At 43.2% G+C, this 23,308-nt stretch overlaps 1 protein-coding gene across 3 annotated transcripts in view; it reads left to right on the plus strand.

Annotated features, from left to right (window-relative positions):
- Positions 1-23,308, plus strand: part of NBAS (NBAS subunit of NRZ tethering complex) — a 376,509-nt gene that overhangs the window by 61,868 nt on the left and 291,333 nt on the right. For all 3 annotated transcript variants that reach the window (XM_058668260.1, XM_058668259.1, XM_058668261.1), the window contains 5 exons: positions 9,171-9,299; positions 17,739-17,802; positions 19,706-19,899; positions 20,894-21,151; positions 22,118-22,243. In XM_058668260.1, the coding sequence (XP_058524243.1) occupies positions 9,171-9,299; positions 17,739-17,802; positions 19,706-19,899; positions 20,894-21,151; positions 22,118-22,243 (771 nt within the window). The remainder of the gene's footprint in view (positions 1-9,170; positions 9,300-17,738; positions 17,803-19,705; positions 19,900-20,893; positions 21,152-22,117; positions 22,244-23,308) is intronic.

Raw genomic sequence — 23,308 nt, forward strand, 5'->3', positions numbered from 1 at the left:
ATCTTCCGTCCGATGATTCACTCCCCATGTGAGTGTAACAGCTGGTGCTGTGCCGATCCAAAGCCAGGAGCCAGGAACCTCTTCCAGGTCTCCCACGTGGGTGCAGTGTCCCAATGTATTGGGCTGTCCTCGACTGCTTTCCCAGGCCACAAGCAGGGAGCTGGATGGGAAGTGGAGCTGCCGGAACCAGAACCGGCGCCCATATGGGATCCCGGGGCTTTCAAGGCTTGGACTTTAGCCGCTAGGCCACGCTGCCGGGCCCCAAAAGGTCTTTTTAAAAAGTTCAATAAGGTTCCCGGCTTCGGATCGGCGCGCACCGGCCCGTTGCAGCTCACTTGGGGAGTGAATCATCGGATGGAATGAAAGTAAATAAATCTTTCAAAAAAAAAAAAAAGACCTTTTGAATTTTGTATCCTGGAGCAGATGCTTTCTGGTGAGTATGTGAATGTGAAGTGTGTGCTTTGTTAGCCCAGAAACAACTACGAGTCATAGGTTTTTGTATCAGTGCAATATTAGAGCTGAATGAACGGATTCATGAAGTTATCTAAGAATTCCTTGTTTTTGGGAACACTTGGTAAATTATGAGTTGTCTCAGGGAAAGTTTGCATTTGTGGCATTGTGATGCCTGTTACTCTGGCTTTTACAGACTTCCTGCTGCCAGGGGTGGGTTTGGTCTAAGCTCGACTTGTGAGCCAGGCCTTTTTTCTTATCTCTGTATTGGGCTGTCATCCATACCCTTAGTTGGACAGTCGAAGGAACAGTAGCCAGGTTGTGCTGTACATGCAAGGAACCACGATTATAAATTACTTCTTATCTCAAAAAGAATTTTCCCTTTTACCTTGGACACAGTTTGGAAACAGTTATGTTTCTGTTTTCAAATGATTCTTAACTATTGGTTTCTTTTTTATAAAGGAAGCTACATCCCTTTTTTTTAAACTACCATATTGTTGAGTTGTAGTGTAGCCAATAAAGCTGCTGCCTACAATGCTGGTATCCCATGTGGGTGCCAGTTTGAGTCCAGGCTGTTCCATTTCTGACCCAGCTCCTGATAATGCAGGGGGAAAAGCTGTGAGAGATGACTCGAGTGTTTGGGTCCCTGCAGCACAGGGAAGACCTGGGTGAAGCTGCTGCTTGTCGTCTGGCCCACGCCTGGCCTTTGTGGTGATCTAGGGAGTGAACCAGTGCAAGGACGTATGCTCACATTGTCCGTCTCTGTAGCTCTGACTTTGGACAAAATAAATAAAGTTATTTTGAAAAATAACCATTTTGCTAGTATTTGGGACATTTTTTCTATGTACTTGTTAGATCTAAAGTAGCAGTACTGAACTTGGGAAGGTAATAGATTTAGCATTGTTGATGTTCAGTAAATGATCGTGCTGGTACCTGTTTTTGATTTATTAATTTCCTCGTAACTCTAATCACAAAACTGATCCTTAGTAGTGTGACAGGTTCCCTTGGTATTGTGATTGAAAGACCTGCAAATGCTGTGACTCTGCATGAGCCACTCTGGTTTTCTGATAAATAGTGTATTTAAAGAGTATAGCAATACTCAGAGCTATTCATATTACCGTATAAAGTATATTGAGTTGGAAACTTTCTTTTGTAAGACTTTTATTCCCTGATATCTTTACAGTGTTTTAGTCTCTTGTGGCTCTCTGGACTTTTGGGAATGGCTGTTCTTTAACTTGGTGGTCAGACTTCTAGATCTCAGTAGGTGAGAACATTCGCTAAACCTGAGTTGGATAGGATTTCTCTTTGATTTTCTCATTGATGACTTCCTGAATTGTAAGGCAGTGCCTGGTGCTTAATATTGGTTGTTGAATATGTAATGTTCCAAAAGTACCTGTAGGATGTTGGGAAAGCAGTGCTTTTCAGTTCACTTTTAGTGGTTTCCTTAAGATTATGTAACAGTTGAGCACACTGTGACCTTATGCACTGGAGTTCAGTACTTTCATTTGTACGCGATTTATATGTTTGAATTGTTTAAGAAATAGTAAATTACTCATTTTTGATTGTTCTTTGTAGATAGTAGGCTTAAAGAAAGGCAATTTTGGCTAATCAGTACAAAGATCTATTAAGATTAAAAATCTCTTTTGGAAAGTGCAGGTAATTTTTGTCTCAGTGTTTGAATGGAGGTACAATTCCTACTCTAAATATTGCTGCAGGGAGAAGGCTTTCAGCAGTGCCTTTAATTATGATCAAGTGGACATTTGAACTATAGTGTAAGTATAATTGTGAGTTAAAGCCATGTTCACATTATTAATGTCAGTGGTATTTTATTAGCATCACTTTATTACATACATATTTAACAAAGTTAAAAATATATTTTGAAAGTTTTGGGAAAAGATTTTGACAGGTAAATAGGAGATTTATAACTTAATCACTTGACAAAGCCGTCTATGGGGTCTGCATTGTGGTATTGCATGCATCACATATGGATGCTTGTTTGTGTCCTGGCTGCTGCATTTGCAATCCAGCTCTGTGCTAATGGCCTGGGAAAATCATTAGAGGATGGGGCTACGTGCTTGGGCACCTGTGCCCACATGGCAGATCTGAATGAAGCTCCTGGCTCCTAGCTTTAGTGTGGCTCAGCTCTGACCATTGTGGTCCCTTGGGAAGTGGACCAGCAAACAGAAGACCTTTCTCATTCTTTTTCTTTCTCCATTTAACTCTTATTTTCACATAAATAAATAACTTTTTTTTTTAAAAAAAAGCCATGCGTGCATTTTCAGTACCGGAAGGCCAAAGTGTATTCAGAGTCTAATATGTATTACTTATTCATTAACCATCTTTTATTTGCCACATGCTGTATATCCAGTGATGTTAATGTACCAAGTAGTTGATTCAGCTAAACTGTTACTCATTAGAATTAATACTCCATGGAATAGGATAGATTACACAAGTTGTGATACTATCTTCTGTCAAGTCATACTTCATAAGAAGTTCCTTTTGTTCATATTTAGCTCCTCACTTTGCTTCTCTTTTTGGTAGATTTACAAATAGAGGGAGGGGAAGAAGAAGAAGGGAGGGAGAGAGTGAGGAAGAGAGGGAGAGATTGATTTCATTGGTTCATTCATCAAATGGCTGCAGTGGCCACGGCCTGGCAGGCCAAAGCCAAGAGCCTGGAATGCTCGTGTCGTCTTCTGTTGATTTCCCAGGTCTGTTAGCCTGGGACTGGTTGGCAGTGGGGCAGCTAGGGCTGAAACCAGCTCCTATGTGTTCTGATACATCAGTGGTGACACTGCTCTGTCACAGTGCCTGCTGCAGGAATTGAGCTCTGTATTTTGCCAGGTGAATTTTTATAGTGCTGTTTCAATCACTGTGTTGTCTTCTTTTGCCCATATGTTCTTGTAAGTTGGATTTAAAGACTTTGTTGTGTTTGGGTTTCGTTCTTTTTGTGGTGACTTGTCACAGATTTCTTAATCTGTGTTTGGTGATTGGTTGTATTTGGTATTTATGCTGAATGCTTTGAATCATTAAGGGTCACAAAAATGATGACATTTCTGATTCAGTCATTTCTTTTTTCTTCACTTCTCATTGTTTGTTGTTTGGCCTTCCAAAGTAGCCTTATAAAAAGTATTATCATGTGGGTCTGGTGCAGTGGCATTCAGTGCCCTGAATGCTCCTGGAACCTCTGTGGACACCGATTCCTATCCCAGCTGCTCAGTTTGCTGTACAGCTCTGTGCTGCGGCCTGGAGAAGTAGAGGAGGACGACCCAAAGCCTTGGGATCCCGCGCCCGTGTGCGAGACCTGGAAGAGGCTCGAGGCTCCTGGCTTTGAATCGGCTCAGCTCTGCTGTTGTGGCTACTTGCTTCTCTCTCTGCAAATCTCCCTTCCCAATAAAGATAAATAAATATTTTTAAACTTATTTTTATTGTTATCATTGTATGAAACAATTCCATAGGCCCTGGGATTTCCCTTATCCCTTCCCCAGTTCCCTCCCCCCAAATAAATCTTTTTTTTTTTTTCTTTTTTAAAGTATGGAGCCCAACTTGGTAGCCTGGTGGGTAATGTTCTTGTCTTGCATGTGCCAGTTTCTCACATAGGCACTGGTTTGTGTCCCAGCTGCCCCACTTCCCATCCAGATTCCTGTTTGGAGCCTTGGAAAGCTGTAGAGAATTACCCAATACTCTGGCACCCATCACCTACATGGTAGACCTGGAAGAAGCTCCTGGCTCCTGGCTTTTTGGTAGGCTCAGCTCCAGCTGTTGTGGCCACTTGGAGGGAGCCACTGGGTGGAAGATTTTTCTCTGTCCTTCTCTTTGTAACTCTTACTTTGCAATAAAAAATAAACAAATCTTAAAAGGTATCATTATGTGCTCACATTTAAACAATTTCGATATGTTTTTTAAGTCAATTGCCACTATTATCCTATTGATCCTTATATATATATATTTTATCATTTGTCATTTAGAAATTCTCTCCTTCCCTTATTCCCCCACCTATTTTTCTGAAGGTTTATTTATTTGAAAAACAGGGTAACATAGGAGAGTGAGCTGTTTCATCTGTTGTTTCACTCTGAATGGCTGCCACAGCCAGTTTGGGGCCAGAGTCAGGAACTGCGTCTTGGGCTCCCACACAGGTGCCTTTCCAGGCATCCTGGCAGGAAGCTGGATCAGAAGCGGACAGTCCAGACTTGAAGTTGCACTCTGGTATAGGATACTGGCTTTGTAAGTTGTGGCTTAACCCACTGTGCCACAGTGCTGGCCCTTGAAGTTACTTGCAGAGTTTTTGAGATGTGCTGGAATGTGGTAACTTCGTTGCTGTCTATCATGAGAGTTGGTTGAAGACTCAGACATGCCCTGCCTCACACCTTGATCTGGTGGTTTCTTTTTTTAAAGATTTATTCATTTTATTACAGCCAGATATACACAGAGGAGGAGAGACAGAGAGGAAGATCTTCCGTCCGATGATTCACTCCCCAAGTGAGCCGCAACGGGCCGTTGTGCGCCGATCCGATGCCGGGAACCTGGAACCTCTTCCGGGTCTCCCACGCAGGTGCAGGGTCCCAAAGCATTGGGCCGTCCTCAACTGCCCTCCCAGGCCACAAGCAGGGAGCTGGATGGGAAGTGGAGCTGCCGGGATTAGAACCGGCGCCCATATGGGATCCCGGGGCTTTCAAGGCGAGGACTTTAGCCGCTAGACCACGCCGCCGGGCCCGATCTGGTGGTTTCTCTGAACTCCCTGGTGCCTGCTCCTGAATCCTCACTGGCAGTTACTTGTTGTTCATTTCTATCTGTAGGCTATTCTTATTGGAGGTAGGTGGAGGCCATTTGGTTTTCATTTGCATTTCCCTGATTGTTAGAGAGCCTGAACAGCTCTTTTATGTGTTTATAAGCCCTTTGTCATTCATTGTTTGAAAAATACCTGTTCATTTCCTTTGCCCACTTTCTAATTGGGTTTTCTTTCATGTTGTTGTTTCTGGAATTCCTTGTAAATCCAGCATGTTAGTCCTCTGTTGTATAATTTGAGATTTGTACACTTATTGCATTTTTAGTGGAAGTATTTAGTAGAGTTTTTCTTTAATAACTTCAGGAGTTACCATAGAAATCATACATGACTAATTACTGTGATGGTCAAAATAATAAGTTATACTTTAACATAGTTTCTGCTGGAAACATGCTGTGACTGCTAAAAATGCCACGTGTTCCTGTAAGAACTGCATTTGTGGTTTTGGTTGTGATATGAATTGCAATCGAAGACATACGCATACTATTTCAGTTTGCTATCTAAATTTGAGTGATTGTGGACAAGTGTCATCCCTTCTGGTGCTCAGTTTTGTCCTCTGAAACATCTGGTACGTATAGAGTTCTTTTAGCTAATAAAATTCCTCGCTTCTGAGGTCTGCCTCAGTTAGTATTGTGCAGTCGAAGGAGGAGGTGTAAGGTGCCTTCCTTTTCACCTTCACTCTCATTTTTTAATTAGAAAATTTTTTTTTACCTTTTTTTAAGATTTATTTTATTTTTATCGGAAAGGCAGATATACAGAGAGGAGGAGAGACAGAGAGGAAGATCTTCTGTCCGATGGTTCACTTCCCAGGTGAGCGCAAGGGCTGGAGCTTAGCCAGTCTGAAGCCAGGAGCCAGGAGCGCTTCTGGTCTCCCTCGTGGGTGCAGGGTCCCAAAGCTTTGGGCTGTCCTTGACTGCTCTCCCAGGCCACAAGCAGGGAGCTGGATGGGAAGTGGGACCACCAGGATTAGAACTGGTGACCACATGGGATCCCGGCTTGTGCAAGGGATCCACTATGCTATTGTACCGGGCCCATAATTTTTTAAATTTTTAATATTTTGTTTTTATGATATGAGTTCCATAGACTCAGGGATTTTCCCTCCTCCTCTCTCCAAATGTCTTCCCCCCACAGGTTTCCCTTGTATTATTAGAATAGTATAGTCCTTAAATAATTACAATTTCATCATTCTTCTCTGTGTGTCCTTACAGTGTAAGTGTAGACAGTGGCAGCAAGTCCAATGTCCTGTTGTTAAGATACATTTAACAGTTTCGTTGAAGTCCGTCTTTGATTCATGAGTAGAGGTGCATACTGTAGTGTACTCTCACTTCTCAGTGTGATAGTATCTGTTGTACAGTTCCTCTAGATAAATATATGTACATTCATGTTTGCCTGTGTATCAGTTGATCTTGTGTTTTGCATGAAGGGTTGCTCGTATTAGAGAGAACATAGGATATTTGTCCTTTTTGGATTGGCTTATTTCACTGAGCATAATGGTATCTAAGTGGGGCCATTTTGTTGCAAATGGTAGAATTTCATTCTGTTGAATAGCGGAGTAGTACTCCATAGAGTGGATGTGCAAATGTTCTCTGTCTACTCCTCTTTCAACAGCATCTGTTGTTTCCACCCCTTTGCTATTGTGGATTTTGCTGCCATAACTATAGGATCACAGGTCACTTTCTCATATGTTGATTTCATTTCCCTTGGATATATTTCCAGAAATTGAATAGCTGAATCATGCTTCACTCTTTATCTGCATCACAGAGAAAGGGATGTGGTGTATTTATTACAGTTTTTTCTGAAAGTATTTTTGTTTTTAGTATTTTTGTTTCTGTGGCATTTGTATTTAATTTTCATTTTATATTTAATTCCTGGATTCTGGAGTGAACCTAAAATAATTGTAGTAGTCAGAAAATAATTTTCATGTAGTCCACTGTCCAGCGATGTCTGACTTCCTGCACTTGCTGTGTTTGTTGCAGATTGGATGCCTAATGTGCTTTGGTGATTTGAGACTTCTGGACTTAGATTTCAGTGTAACCATGTAGATAATGTCATTTAGTGATTTGAGCCAGATGTGGTAATTCTGGGTTTTGGTACTGTCATGTTCAGTTTTCAGTTCTGCATCTAGCATTTTTCTTTAATATTGGGGCAGTAATAGGGGACTTTGGTTAACTGGAGCATACGACTGTGGGGAGTGGCCAACCCCACATGGATGAGGGGCTTCAAGATGGCGGCTGGCCGAGTGCCAGGAGGCGGGACTTGTCCCGCCAGTTGGGCAGTCAGGAAGTCACAAGGATAGGCTAATTCTCCCTGGCTGTGATTGCTGGCCTATCAGATAGCGCCCCGTGGACCACGGGCAGAAGTGATTGGTGGAGGAACTGTATATATACAGCTCGCTTTTGGCAATAAAGGCCCTTTTTTGGTTCATCAGCCCTTTTTGGTTCACCCTTTCATTTTGGTTTTGTCTCTCTCCTCTTTGGTTTGTGAAATTCTGGTGGCTCTTACGTGGGGAGTGGGGGGATACAGAAACAGGAAGATTTGGGAAGAAGGGTGGTGGAAAACGGGACGAAGGGTGGTGAAGAAGCGGGTAGGAAAGCTTAGACAGACGGGGACAGGAGCAGCGGAGAGAAGGTTTTAAACACAGCCGCTTTTGCCAGTTTTTCCCGGACCTCCAAGAATATTCCTCGTCATTTAGTGTTGCTGCAGGGCGGCGACATACGACTTCTAAGAGACCATGTGTAAACCAGCTCTTTGTCTTTCGGGGCCTGGAACTTATGTCCCCAGGTTTTCTTAGTGTTCAGAAATAATAAAGCTGTTGAGTGTCATTTTTGATGTGTTTTATTTCTTTGTAGTCAGGCTACCTATTTTTTTTTTTAAGATTTATTTTATTTTATAATGGAAAGTTAGATTTACAGAGATAAGGAAAGACAGAGAAAAATCTTCCATCTCCTGGCTCTCTGCGCAAGTGGCCACAATGGCCATAGCTGCGCTGATCTGACACCAGGAGCCAGGAACCTCTTTCAGGTCTTCCACATGGTTGTGGGGTCCTAAGGCTTTGGGCCATCCTTGACTGCTTTCCCAGCCCCAAGGAGGGAGCTGGAAGGGAAGTGGAGTAGCTGGGATATAACCTGGCACCTGCATGGGATCCCGGCATGTTCAAGGTAAAGACTTTAGCCCCTACCTTAGGCTTTGTCGTTAGTAAATGTCTGACTGGAAAATGAATGTGCAGTTAGTGTGTGATGCTTCCCGATGTGTTGGAGGTGGTAAATGGGCGGCGTCTCTGCTGACATGGTTTGTGATGCTGTGGTAGGAAAGGACAGATGGCTGATTTGGCCCAACAGGACTAGAAGGAATAAGTTGCTTCCTCTGGACCTGAGCTTCGCTGTTATAACAGTGTATTAGAGACTTTGTAGAGATCTTAATTGGATAGTTTGTTAGCATGTGTGGAAAATCTCAAGCATTCAGTGATTCTTCAGCACCTTTCCTCCCCTTTGTCTGCTTGTTTTCACATTACTACTGGACCCTTTCCCTCTTTCGTCTCTTCCTTCTTCCATGCCTGCTTTTTTACAGTGTAAGTGATGGCACTCCTATAGTATATAGAGAGCATATTTCGGGCATTGTGTACATAGAGAGTCATGTAGAATGTCAGCTCGAATTTTAAAGAATTCACAGTCTAGTCAAGATCACCTCAGGGAATTTTTGCAAGAAGAAATATTTCTATTTTTCATCTCTCATTTAGTTTTGGGTCACATGTAAATTACAGCACAGTAAGGTGGATGATAAACTCCGTAATGGTAGGAGGCCCATTTCTGTGTGCTGGAGCACATGTCTAGACATGAGGCTGGTAGAATGCTGAGTCACTCCGAGTCAGTTACAACATGGAAGACTGCCATGGAACTCTGAATGTCTGAGTGCCGTGCTCTGACCTTGTGATTCTTTCCAGGATGGAATCTTCAAGATGAGCCTGTCTCCAGATGGGAGCCTCCTCGCAGCCATTCACTTCTCTGGGAAACTAAGCATCTGGGCCATCCCTTCCCTGAGGCAGCAGGGGGAGTGGAGTCAGGAGGAGCAGGTATGTCTCTTGCTTGCCATCCTGCGGAGCATGACGCCCTCTCCCAGGGGAATGGTAGCAATGCTCGTTGGATTTTGTTGATGTTTCACTATCCTTTTTGTTAAAGTTAGCTAAATTGTGCTATGAGTACATGAAAACAAAGAATAGGACAGCAGTGTGCTGATTTTTATTTGTCGTACAATATACTCTAGAATACTCAATATACTGAATACTCTCCATAAATCTGCTCATTGAGTTGTTCACTTTTTACCTATTTGATGTTTCCCAATACCAAATGTGGATGCTAACATTTCAACAAATCACTGTGACCAGGGACCTGAAGGGTCAGCTCCCAGAGATGTTCCCTTCCTCTGCTGGGGATGTAGTGCTTATTGAAAGCTCGAAGAGAATTACCCTCTCTTCACTCAGAGGTGGGTAGCTAAGATGTATGCAAAGACGGAATTCTTTCATTTCTCTTAGTGCCTTGAAGAGATATTCTCCTTTTTTTTTTTTTAAGATTTGATTTTTTTATTTGAAGGCCAAATTTGAGACGAGAGATGGACAGAGAGGGGAAGAAAGTGTAGCAGTGGAGAGGGGGAAAGAAAGAGAGCCCGAAAGAGCTCAGGAGACTTACATCTCTTTTTTACTCCTCAGATTGCTAAAATGGCCAGGCCTTGGCCAGGCCAAAGACAGGAAGGAGCCAAAAGCTACCAACCAATTTTCTGTAGGCGTGCAGGAGTCCAAACACTCAAGCCGTTTTCTGCTGCTGTTTCTCAGCCTTAGCAGGGAGCAGGATCAGAAGTAGAGCAGCCAGAATGTACAAACTACAGCCACATGACATGTTGATACTGCGGGTGGCAGCTTTACTTGGCACTCTGTACCAATTCAAAATGATATGTTTGAAGCATTAGGTAATTTTGTTGTTTAATAGCAGTTGGAATCAACATCTGTTGCAATGTAAAAATTTACCAAGTGAAAGTAAAATCTGTTCATGTGAAAGTTGTCTCTCAAATATTTTTTAAAAAGAGGCCGAAGGGTCCAGAGCAGTGGCTAAAATCCTCTTTTTTTGTGCAGAGACCCCATATGGATGCTGGTTTGTGTCCCATCTTCCCCACTTTCCATCCAGCTCCCTGTTTATGGTCTGGGAAAGCAGTAGAGGGTGGTCAAAAGCCTTTGACCCCTGCAGCTGGGTGGGAGACCCAGAAGTTGTTCCTGGCTCCTGGCTCAGCTTGTCTTAGCTCTGGCCCTTGTGGCCACTTGAGGGGAATGAATCAGCAGACAGAAGTTCTTTGTCTCTCCTGCTCTCTGTAAATATACCTTTCTAATAAAAAAAATACTGAATTGAGAGTATAGGTTACTTTACATGGCACATAATTGATAGTACTTAAACATCCTAATGGATGATACTTTGTATTTTGCCCCAGAATCAAATGAAGACATTATTTGGATGCTTGGTCCAGAACACACTATGTGTTTTCACAGCTCCCAACTTGTGATGATAAAACATTCTTTTTCTTTCATCTGGAAGAATTCTGATGTTTTTTTTATCTATTTCTGAAATTTTGCACTTTGGCAACATTTTAAATGGTAAAACTGTGAGTAAAATGACATTTTTTTCTTCTGCTTTCCTTTTTCTTTCATTGTTTGTTCACCCAAAAGAAACATTGGTGAACTGTTGAAGCCCTCTTTAGGTTTCATCTTGTGAGTGTCTTAGAATGTTGTACATTCGGTGTAAAGGCTACTCCCAGTAAAACTGATCAGTATGCACTTTTTGTTACTAGATTTCCAGACTCTTTTTTTTTTTTTTTGCCTGTATAGCAACATCATGTCTTACTGTGGTTCTTATTGGTGTCTCCCAACTTTTTGATTAGTCAGATGCATTTTTCCATTCAGTGCTATCATGACTCACCATTTTTTGCTATTTCCTATCAATTGAATTTTTATAATAGTTCCACTCAAAAACTCAAATATTAGGAACAGATAATTGATCTATTAGATAAGCTGCCAGTTGGGATACCCACATCTCATTGAGAGTGCCTGGTCTTGGTGCCAGCCTGTCTTCCTGACTCCAGGGTCTTGTTCATGTATGCTAGGGGAGGCAGTAGGTTATGGCTCCAGTAACTGAGTTCTTGCTGCACAGGTGGAAGATCCACCTTGTGTCCCTTGCTCCTGGCTCCAGCCGGTGTGCCCTGGTCATTGTGGGTGCCATTGCGGGCACCATTGTGGGCACGTGGGGAGAGAGTTAGCGTATGGTTAGGAGCTCTCTATAGGTGTCTGTATTCTGTTGGTCTCTGAAATAAGTGTGTAGTAATAATTATTTTCAAATCTTGTAACATTTAAGAATTTTGAAACCCAAGAATGAGTGAATAATTCTCTTAGTAGTTGGAAATATGCAATCAGAAAAGTAAATGGGACCAGTAGGGAAGAGGTTTCAGAATGGACTAAGGATCATGGTGTTAAGAGTTCAGGTCCAAGCTTGTCGCTAGTGGAGTCTTTGAGCAGAATGGCTTTGATGTTATCAAAGGGCAGTTCATGAGGAGCTATGATGGCTTGGCTGCCTGGTATCCACCTCTGCTGGCCCTGATTTGGTATTCCCCAGGGAGTCCTCAAGTGTGGCAGTTGTCTAAGTTAATTTGTCAAATAAAGAATGTAAGTTGTCTCTGTTTAATCACGTCTATTTCTTACTACGATTTTTTTTTTAGGATTATGTGATCGTTGCTTTTGATCTGGCTGGTATGAATTATTTCCATCATATGTCTCAGTACGCTGGAAGCCATTACCTGGTTGTCATCAGCCGGGGCTTGTGCAGGTTGTGGTGGCCCTCACCGAGGGAGCAGTGGCTGAGCTGTAGCTCCTGACCCTGCTTTCGTTGCTCTTCCCACTGCTGCTGAGCTCTTGCCAGTTTCACTTCATCATATTCCGGGCCAGTGCCTGGCAAGCCCTCCGTTGTCATGCTGCTGCTCTGCCCAAGCAGAGACCAGGCAGAGAGAATAGAGTCTGCTCTTGAGACCCCAGGCAGTGTCAGCTTCAAAAGAGATCATGGTTGAAAGTGGGGAACATGGAAGGCATTCATTTTTTACCCTTTTTCTTTTTTTTCTTTCTTTTTTTTTTTTAGTAAAATCCTAAGGCAGTGGTGAAGTGGAAACTTCCGTTTCACCTGTCATCTCTCTTTTCTGATCGTGACACCGCGTTATTCCCTGACTCTTCCCTCTCTGCTCCCTGTTTTTTCAGGCTCTTTCTACTCCTGAGGCTTTAGCTTCTACGTAGAACTCTTGTTTCTGTGTTTACTGTAGAGTTGGCTGTGTAGGCTTAGGGTACTTGTATACACTGTTCATGTAGTTTTTATGGATTTTATTCTGATAACCCTGATTGTTGCATAAGGAACACATACCTTTTTTCTGGGTTAATATAGCAAGTAATCAATAGAGCTGAGGTTTGATATAATATCTCTGAGACTGTTATGTCCATGCTAGTTCCAGGACTAATGTGTTTAGTACTTAAACACGTTAAGTACTAAAAAGAGAAGTGAAAGAACTCATTTTTTAGTTTAGTGAATGCTTGCATGTTTTATGCAGTTTTTTTCATAGAGTACTTGCCATGTCATTAGTTTAGAAACATTCTGTTATTTGAAAGATCAGATTTATATGTCGTAGTAAGATTGGAATCACTACCAATTTTTTAAAAGATTTGTTTATTTGAAAGGCAGAATAGTGGAGACAAACTCATTCTTCTGTTGGTTCACTCCTTTGATGGCTGCAGCAGCTAGGACTGGGCCAGATCAGACTCAGGTGCCAGGAGCCAGCAGCCAGGAGCCAGGACTGGGCTAGATCAGACTCAGGAGCCAGCAGCCAGGTGCTAGGAGCCAGGTGCCAGCAACCAGGAGCCAGGAGCCAGGAACCAGGTGCCAGCAGCCAGAACCCCATCTGAGTCTACCACATGGGTTGCAGTAAGTCAGATTTTCAAGTTACTACATGCAATAGCAGGGAGCTGGAGTTGAATCAGAGTACTTGGTATTTGGACTTGCACTCTGATAATGGAACACAGATGTCCCCAGTGGCAGCCTGGCTGGCTGAACTGCAGTGCCCACGCTGTATTCATTAGTTTTTCGCATTGATTGTTTTGACTTGATGAACTTATGTGGATGTAGTACACATTTCTTGCTTTCTCAGTGGTGTTCAGTGCTTGAGTGAGAAGTATTATGCAGATCCTAATTGTGTAAGGGAGAGGGTCTTCTCATTGGTGAACTATTACTTTTTTTTTCCCCATTTTTTATTAGCTTTACATAGTTAATTAGGGCATAAAGGTTCAAGGGCTACAGGAAAGTGGGTAAGACTATCATTTCCACATTTTCCCCCCTGTATTTGGGGTAAACGGGGAGGTAAAGGGAGAAGCCCCACCCAGTCTCCCCCCCATCCCAGGTCGCTAATGTGGGGCATGCTTCGAGGGTCTTGCTCAAGTGGTTTTGATAGTTCAACAGTTATGAATTACTGTCAATCTCGCCACTCCAAGCACAAAGAAATCACTGCAGAAACCACTGGTTGACATAGTCCATCTCAGAGTCTCCGTTTGCGCTGTTTTTTACTGCCAACATATGGCTAGGGTAGTTGATTGATTTGTTCTGTCCTCTGTCTTTTCATGGTTAGGGATCTGAGCCCGGTAGTTCGATTGAGGGGATCCCTAAAGAAACTCTGTCTGAGGTGCCCCCAGACCAGGTTCATGTGTGTACTTGCAAGTATGGGGAATGGTATAGTCTATCACCTCAATCAGCTGGTGGTTGCAGTTGCTGGGTCAGTTCTGTTTCCAGTGCTGACTTCCGCTGGAACCAATGGGCATTGCAGTCCAGCCTGGTTCTGCCCAGCACACACTTGGCCCTCACATAAACCAGTGGGAGCGACATACAATAACCCCCACCAGACCTGCCCCTATCCTGGTTCCCATGCTTGCCTTTATGTGCCGTAGACTAGTCCAGTCTGTCCCACATCCCATTCAGTTCTAATACATTGACATGTATGTCAGTGGGCATTGAAGCCTAGTTCAACCCAACCAGCTTCACTATCTAACCAACACACCTGCTATTGGGTGCCCTTCTGTCTAGCCACCCCTGCCATTGTCCTGGTTTTTGTGCCCTCCTGTGGGAGTGGTAACCCAAGAGGGAGGTGCCCACTATTTCCCTTCTATGCCACTCCCACTCCCAGATTATGCAGGTGGTTCTGTGGTTAGACTTGACAGAATCAGCCCCCAGTGTCAGCTTCTGCCAGCTGATGCTGTGGCTAAGCCCAAACATCCCTCACCTGCTCTAATTTATGCTTGCACCAGTAGGAATAATCAGCCCAGCCTGGCTTTTCCCTGATCTGGTCCGCATGAGGCGCCCAGGTTTTGTAGCCCTGCCTAGTCTGGTCTGCCCCCATCCCAGCCCATGCTCTCCAGTGGGAGTAGCTGTGCAGCAAGGGGAACCCCCTTACTCCCCCTGCTGGCTCTGCCCCTCCCTTCCTGGTGGTCACGCGTGCTGGTTGGGTGCTGCTGCCACATCCAGTACAGGTAACTCACCTTGGCATTCCGTAATGTGCACTGGTTTTTGTTGTGACCATACCTGGTTCGACCCACACTCTGTTCTGGTGCTCAGATTTGCCAATGGATGACGGGAACTGACTCGGCCTGGTCTGCCCCTGAACCATGCCAAATGTATGCCAGTGGGAAACTTTCCATGGCCTATTCTGGGCTGTTTCCTATCATGCTTCTTGCGCTTACCTGCAGGGACTGTGTACTGCCAGAGGAGTTGCCCAGGATTCTCCATTAGAACCCTTCCCAATGCCAGATTTTGCGCATACCAGTGGGTCCATGAGTCAGACCTATTCAGTTGACCTCCTGTCCTAGCAGGAACAGTGGCTTTTCCTGGCTGGCCTTCAGCCCATCCTGGTTCTTGTTGTTGGATGTTTCAGCCCAGCCATGGCTCATCCATACCCACATACGGCTCATCTATGGCTCAGTAGGGGTTGAGACCTAGCCTAGTCCGTCCTATATCTACCCTGGTCCTCCAGGACATCAGAGGGTGTTGGGGTCTATCCCGGCCTGGTGCATCCAATCCCAGTCCACAGTTGTGCCAGGGTAAACTACAACCATATCCTGATCAGAACGCAACCTCCATTCCAGGCCACGCTCCTTGGTGGGAACCTCAACCCAGTTAGGGTGTCCCCTTAGCTCCCCAACTGGGCCTGTTCGCAGCCATAGATCACGTGCATGCCAGTGGTTGCTGTGACTCAGTTTAGCTCAGCCCCTCACCTGTCTCAGCCTTAGACACTGTGGCTTAGCGTCCCTGACTCACACAGATCAGTAGGTGCAAGAGCCTAGCTCGGCATGACCTGTGCCCCATGCTGGTTTCTAGTTTCGCTTGTGGGCTAAGGCTTGCTCAGTCCTGCCTGGTTCACCCCATTCCATTACCAATTCACATATTAGCCAGCCATCAGAGCTACTTTGCCCAGCTTGTCTGACCCCCAGGTCTGGACCACATGTTCACCAGCGGGAGCTGTGACTCGCCAGGGGAGTTTCCCAAATTCCTCCCCTTGATCCACTCCCTGACCCAGTTCTCATCATGCCAGTGTGTTTTAGGCCAGTGTCTGGCATAGTCTGGCCTTCCGTTTGGTCATGTATGAGCTGGTGGATGTTGCAGCCCGGCCCACCTCACATCTGGAGGCCTTGTTTGTAGGAGACGAGTAGAGCTTGTTCATGGTGCTCCTGCTCATCAGCCACTCTGTGGAGGACCAAGTGTGCGTTGAATTCTCAAAGTGCTTCTACCATGAGATTTTTTAAAACACTTTTTTCAAGATCTCTTGCCAAAGTTGATTTAATTCAAATTTAATTCATTCAAATTCAGTTTACCCAAATCTGAGTCATGATGGTTTAAGGGGCTTCAGAATGGCCCTTGTCCTCTCCAGAATGTGTCGGTGAGGCCAAGGAGGAGCCCCTGTGCCCGCGCAGCAGTAGCTGGTGCTGTCAGCCCATTCCTGGGGGGATTGCCAGGCCTTGAGACTCACTTGCTCAACAAGTGATCAAGGACAAATGTAGCTCATTTGATTATTCTCAGTAAGGTATGCCTGACTATATCGTAACTCTTTGAAACTTGGTAATCTTTTGTATTATTAAGTAGAATACTCTATTTCTTCTCTTGGCCCATAAATAGGCTTTTATGGTCACCTTTTTTCTTTTAAAGTTATAAGATTATATCTTTTGTTCTTAGGGTAATGGGTAAGAGTGTATTTAAAACATCTTTAAAATAGATTTTAAAATATAAGTTCTAATAATACTAAGTGTTAGCCACTGATACATTGATAACAAGTAAGTTTCCTAATGATGCATTAGGTAAAAAAATACAATTTATTTGCCTTAAATAAAGGAATTGTTTCAGTTTTCAGATCTTTTTTTTCTTTTTTAAAAAGATTCATTTGTTATTTTTTATTGCAAAGTCAGATAGAAAGAGAGGAGAGACAGAGAGGAAGATCTTTCACTCCCCAAGTGACTGCAACAGCCTCTGCTGCGCTGATCCGAAGCCAGGAACCTGGAACTTCCTCCAGGTCTCCCACATGGGTGCAGGGTCCCAAGGCTTTGGGCCATCCTTGAATGCTTTCCCAGGCCACAAACAGGGAGCTGGACGGGAAGTGGAGCTGCCGGGTTTAGAACCGGCGCCCACATGGGACCCAGGCGCGTTCAAGGCGAGGACCTCAGCCACTAGGCTGTGCCGCTGGGCCCAGTTTTCAGATTTTAAACAAGTACCCAAGCCATGTTTTACTGCTGTTTGCCTATACTAATGTATAATTCTGAACAAACAGAATCTCAAGACAGTATCTGGCAGTGTCTTGCTCTCAATTGTTTTAAGACAGTAAGAGACACTGATGTTTCTAGGATATCAGATACGAACAAAACACAAGATTAGGATGTGAATGAATGCACTTTGAGGACTCTGTGGGTTTAGTTTTGTTTTGCTTTTTCGGTCTTACATTTTTAGTCCTATGTAGAAGTAGGAGGCACCACGGAGGTTTCCCCATTGGGTCTGAGTTGACACCAATCCCTTGGGCTGTTCCAGTTCTAGGACTGGTACCCGGGCTATGTACAGCTGCTCTCCTCCACCTGTGTGTGTGTGTGTGTGTGTGTGTGTGTACTGAGTGTAAAATGATTTCTTAGTGTATCTAACTATGATTTGTATTAATTGTAGTATTTACTATCTAATGCTTCTTATTTTGTTTAATAGATTGGTCCAATACTTATGTGTGTATATTTTAAGTGTATGAACAATTGTTTCTCCAGATCATTGTGATAAGGAATAGATTTAATTTAGTAGGAACTGAACAATCAAGGAAAAATATGATTTCTGTATTTTGTTATTTTAAGAATTTCATAACTCCTGATGATTTTCTTGTAATGTTGTGTGTTGTTGACTAACGATCCTGGTGCATCTTTCCACATTAGCCAGGCTATGACGGACTCAATCCTGACTGGAGGCGCTCTCCTGAGAAAAGAAGAAAAGTAAAAGGTGAGTTAAGTGAGAAATGATCAATAACACCTGGGGGAACTTAATACGTGGTGTGCTACTCAGACAGTGGAGTCTCCCAGCTTCACTTTGTGAGAAACACCGGAATTACATCCAACAGAGAAGACAGCAGATGGCAGAGCTGTGAGTTGTGGGGGCTCCTGCCAGGCTAGGGTGAGAGGGCTGCCTGAGCTCACAACTCGAAGCCCATTCCTCTGCAGATGCTGTAGGGACAAATGTGACAGTGGTTCAAGGCAGGTTAACAGCAGGCTTTCCTGCAGAGTGGAGAAATTAGGGATAGTTCAGTGGGACTTTCTTTTTCTTGTAATTTCCATATTTGAATGAAAGTGGACCTGTATTACTTTTTTAAGTATATAAAAGATCAAACTTTGTACTTAATGAAAAGTAATAATATTTATTTGGTAGAATAAAGCAAAATAGAAAATTGTTTTTTTAAGGAGGAAGAGCAGACACACAGAGGTAGGGAAAAAAGGTGTGGGAGGTGGGAGACAGAGAGAGAGAGAGAGAGAGAGAGAGAGAAAATATTCAATCCTGGATCCTCTGATCCTGAAAGGGCCATGAGAGCCTGACCCAACCTTAGCTTCATCAGGGCCTCGCATGTGGGTGCTCAGCTGCTCGTGCCGTCTGCTGCGGCCTTCTCAGGAGCGTTAGCAGGGAGCTGGATTGGAAGTAGAGCAACCAGGGCTCACCACCTTGCACCTGTTTTGGTTCTGGGTAGGAGCTTAAACCCAGTGCACCATAGCAATAGCTCCAAATTAGAAAACCCTAAAGAGTTACCTTGAGTTTTTGACTAAGCAACATTTTTCTGTAGATAGAACTCTAAAAGTTAAACATCTCTAAATTTCTAAGTCTCTTAAAAGTCAGTGGTGATTACAAGGTTCCATCTGACTTGCAATATGCTTTCAGTTCACATTTAAAGAGCATCAGAATTATTGATTCATTAATGCCATCCATCAGACTGTGCTTTGCATTAGCTATTTTTTATGTGATTGTCTAAAACACTCATTCATAAACATTTTAAAGAAAAATATGCTTGGTTGGCGCAGAAGATAGAATTTGTTTTATGATTTGTTACTCTTCCATTGTAAACTCAGCCCTAGGAACTCTGCTTTTCCCATTTTCTTGGAAATTGTTTTGAGTTGCCTTAGGCTTACATTGAAAGAAAATGTTGTTACCATGTTTATTTTTATTGAAATAATGAATTTTCATCTTGGTGATGAATTCCAGTTTAGAAATATCTGTCTCTCCTTAGTTTAATGTTTTAATATGTCTGAAAATCTGTGGCTTAAAGTTCTATTTATTACCTTCCCACCATACTAAACCTTTGGTGGAGTTGGTAAGATTGAAGTAGTGTGATAAAATTACGGTAAATACTGTGACTACCTCCTGACGTTCCTTCTGTCCTGAAATCAATGCTGGAAAATATTATGTGTGTGTCTTACATTATTCGAAGGGTATAGTTAATTTAAAGTGCTGCAGTGCTTGTTTTTTTTAAACCTTTTATGATCTTTTTATTTGTACAGCTTTTATGCACTTACTTTCTAATTTATTGTGTTGAACATTGTAAATGTCTCTGCTGAACATATTCCTGATTTTTCGAAAAGAACCTTTCTTTACCTCTATTATTGGAACTTTGAAATTTGACTGACAAACGTTGGTTCTCAGGTGTGCATTAAATGAACTATTATACTGGTTTGTGTCTCATAATGCAATACAAAGGCAAAAATAGTAACAGTTAAAGGAGATATTCGGTTTTCTTTCTTACTACTTGACCCTTAGGTCCAAACATATGAATGAGTTTGGTCTTTGTATTGATTACTTTTGATGTGTTGTCTTTCAAGTGCATTCATAGATGCGTGTGCTTTAACTCACCTTCTCTCCCTAGATAAAGAGTCCTTCTACCCGCTGATAGATGTCAGCTGGTGGGCAGATGGCGCCGTCACGTTGGCTCGATGCTCTGGTGCTTTGACTGTTTCGTCTGTGAAAACTTTGAAGAACTTACTGGGAAAATCCTGTGAGTGGTTTGAACCGTCACCTCAAGTCACTGCTACTCACGATGGGGGCTTCTTAAGTTTGGAGGTAAGGCTTTTTCTTTGGTTGAGAGTAGATGCGTATTTCATCCAAAACTTAAGTATCTGGCTTTCATTTGCAGCTGCCCAATCTTGTCTCTAAAAATAAAAATCTGTGAGTAGAGGCACCAGACATTGAATATAATGTAGAAAGCCAATGTGCAGTAGTTTGAAAATTACATTGTAAGAGAATGAGCAAACTCTGGTTCTTTTGCTGTGAAGCATTTACTGTTCATTGATAGGAAAGCTGTTTTTTTATTTTTTTACCCTGCTCCACCCCCTTCCCTAGACTATGGCTATTGAAAATTTTGGTTCTGATAGTAAGAAAAACTTATGACAATGGCTTGAAAATAGAGGCCAGTTATGTTTTAGTCATTTAAAATTATCTTTCAAGGGTAATAGGCCTCAGTACGTTCCATTTCAGCAATGCAGTTTGACAAATTTTATTTTCAGTTTGTTGCTGCATCGAAAGATGTTCTTTAAAGAGAATTATGGTTTAAATCTAAGCCTGTTCTGTTAAATATGAAATGAAAGTTACCTTTAACAGCCAGGCTTTCAGACTCAGGCAGTTTTAAAAGACGACAAAGAAGAACTATTTTGGAAAAGCAAGCAAACCTTCGTGTTCATACCCTAGATAGGCTTTAGGAGAATCATCTTAGTTTTCTATTGCAGGTATATAACAATAGCAGAAGAAAAAGAAATCACCATTCTTAATTCCATTATTTCTCTGGAAAAAATTACCAGGGGGTGTATTTACAAAGCTGTATATGGATCTGTTACTAACGAAGGTTTAAATTTTTAAGATTTAAAGTTTGTAACATATGTGCATGATTTTGTAGCTGTCTACAGTAATTGTTGCATTCCTGTGAATTTTGTCATTGATGTAATGAGTGAAGCCAGAGTATAATCAGAAGTATTATTTACTTCATTAACTCTAAAAAATGTTGTCCTTAATTTCTCACTATTAATTTCACATCTCTTTTTTTTTTTTTTCTTTGATGTAGTGCGAGATTAAACTTGCCCCGAAACGGTCTCGCTTGGAAGTTCGGGTGGGAGAAGAGGATGAGGGAGAAGAGGATTCTGACTCCGCTCATGAAATCTCTGCCAAGGCTCGTTACTTTGGCTACATAAAGCAAGGCCTGTACTTGGTGACTGAAATGGAGCGCTTTGCACCTCCACGGAAACGCCCACGCACCATTACTAAAAATTACCGCCTTGTGAGCTTGCGTTCCACCACTCCTGAAGAGCTGTACCAGAGAAAGGTGAGAAAGGCCTCTCCAACGTGTGAGGGGATCAAGGTTTTATCTTAATGAGAAGAGGGTAGTTTTTTAATGAAGGAAGAAATTGGAAGAGAGATTGTTGGATCGTTAATCTCCATTTTCAGTATGAATAATGCTACTGTTTATACTGGAGTAATCAAAATCAAGGAGTCAAAAAAAAGTGGTGCATTCACTTCACTTGATTTTTCCATTTTCTGACTTGCTTTTTTGATGTCCTTCAAATGACCTTTCTCTCCTTGACTCTGTGTACGTATGGTTGTGTACTTGGGCTTCACCTCTGAGGGAGGGAATGCACACAGCTTCCCACTTTGGGCTGACTTGTGCAGCGTGGAGGACTGTGTTCTGACTCATCTCTGTACTTCCTGTCATGCCAGGAGCCCAACACAGGGAGTCCACTGTCACCTGCTAGTCCTGATATTGCCTCTGTTCGCCTTTATAGACCTGACCTTTCATTGTGTGTCTCTCATCTTTGTTAAAATGTTAATAGAGGGCCCGGCTTGGTAGCCTGGCAGAATCCTCACCTTGCATGTGCCAGGATCCCATATGGGCGCCAGTTTGAACTAATTCTGGCAGTTCTGCTTCCTATCCAGCTCCCTATTTGTGACCTGGGAAAGCAGTCAAGGACGGGCCAAATCCTTGGGACCCTGCACCTGCATGGAAGACCTGAAAAGAGGCTCTTGGCTCCTGGTTTCTGATTAGCGCAGCTTCAGCCATTGCTGCTGCTTGGGGAGTGAATCAGTGGACAGAAGATCTTCCTCTCTGTCTCTCCTCCTCTATGTATATCTGACTTTGCAATAAAATAATGCTAATATAACTGCCTGATTTATCTGCTCCTCTAAATGTGCATGTGAATTCATAATGTGCTGTGCATGTCCAAGGGACTGTCATTGTTTGTCGTATTGTACAGTGACCTCATGACCATTGCTGTTTCCATTTCCTTGTCTACAGATTGAAAGCGAAGAGTATGAGGAGGCCTTGTCTCTGGCTCATACCTATGGCCTGGATACGGATCTCGTGTACCAGAGGCAGTGGAGGAAGTCAGCAGTCAACGTTGCCTCCATTCAGAATTATTTGGTAAGTATAATTTTGAATACATGATACAGTTCATATTTTGGAGTTCCTTTTGGTTCAGGGCTTGATCATAGAGCACCTCACACTGCTGACTTGGTTGTAGCTTCATCATATTGCTTCTTCACCTGGAAGAACATGTTGTCACATAGGCCCTCTCTAGCTGGCCTTTGGTTCTGAAGTCTGTGATCCGACTTTCACCCAGAAAGCAGCCAGTTACTACCTGGTTTTACTTAATCCTTTTCCCTGGTGCAGTGCAGCTGCCTCTGTGTACTTGCCTTAGTTAGGGCTCAGTCAGAACCCATCGGGAAAGTTTCAGGATGCTGGCTTGTTTCGTCGGAACCAGAGCTTTATCATAAAAGAGTAGAAAGAGCTCTATGTAATATGCTAGGCTGGAGGAACGTATCCATGGGGAGGATGAACTTGGAAAGGAGATCTGCCCTAGATTGCGATTCACTCCACCCGAGCCAAGTACTGACTGTGACTGCAGCACGTTGGGTAGAGAAGTTTCCTGGGTCACTTTGCCTAGTCCAGAGTTTCCTTGTTGGCAGACTGGGAAACAAGATGGGTAGTGAAGCCGAATGCCTATTGCTAGGGTATCAGGAAGCTGAGATTGAGATCAGAAAACCCCAGAGGTTGAAAACAGGAACCTTCTGCCAGCATGCAAGTGGTATGAGACTGGCAGATAAGAAGGGAGCCGCAGGGAGGAATGGCAAGAAAAATCTTCCCACTCCTTTAGGCTGGACCAGTGTGGGAGGCTTCTCTTCCAGAGTTTGGGAGATTGGAAAGAAATCTGTCCACAACAGTACCACTGCAGCTCCATGGAAGGCTTTGCAACAGGAGGAAGAGGGCAAGTAAACCCCACAAGATGTCCCCATTGTGCCTTTCTGACTACTAAGCCAGAGGACCAGGACTAGAAAGCAGAGCCTTTGGCTTTGCAGTGGACCTCCAGTGTACTTTAGTGGTAGTGAGTCCACTGCAAATGCAAATAAGAAAGTGATCATGGGGGCTAGCCCAGTGGTGCCATGTTAAGCCACTGCCTGTGGTGCTGGCATCCCATATGGGCATTAG

This window comes from Ochotona princeps, chromosome 8 (genome assembly GCF_030435755.1).
Source record: "Ochotona princeps isolate mOchPri1 chromosome 8, mOchPri1.hap1, whole genome shotgun sequence".
Classification (NCBI taxonomy): Eukaryota; Metazoa; Chordata; class Mammalia; order Lagomorpha; family Ochotonidae; genus Ochotona; species Ochotona princeps.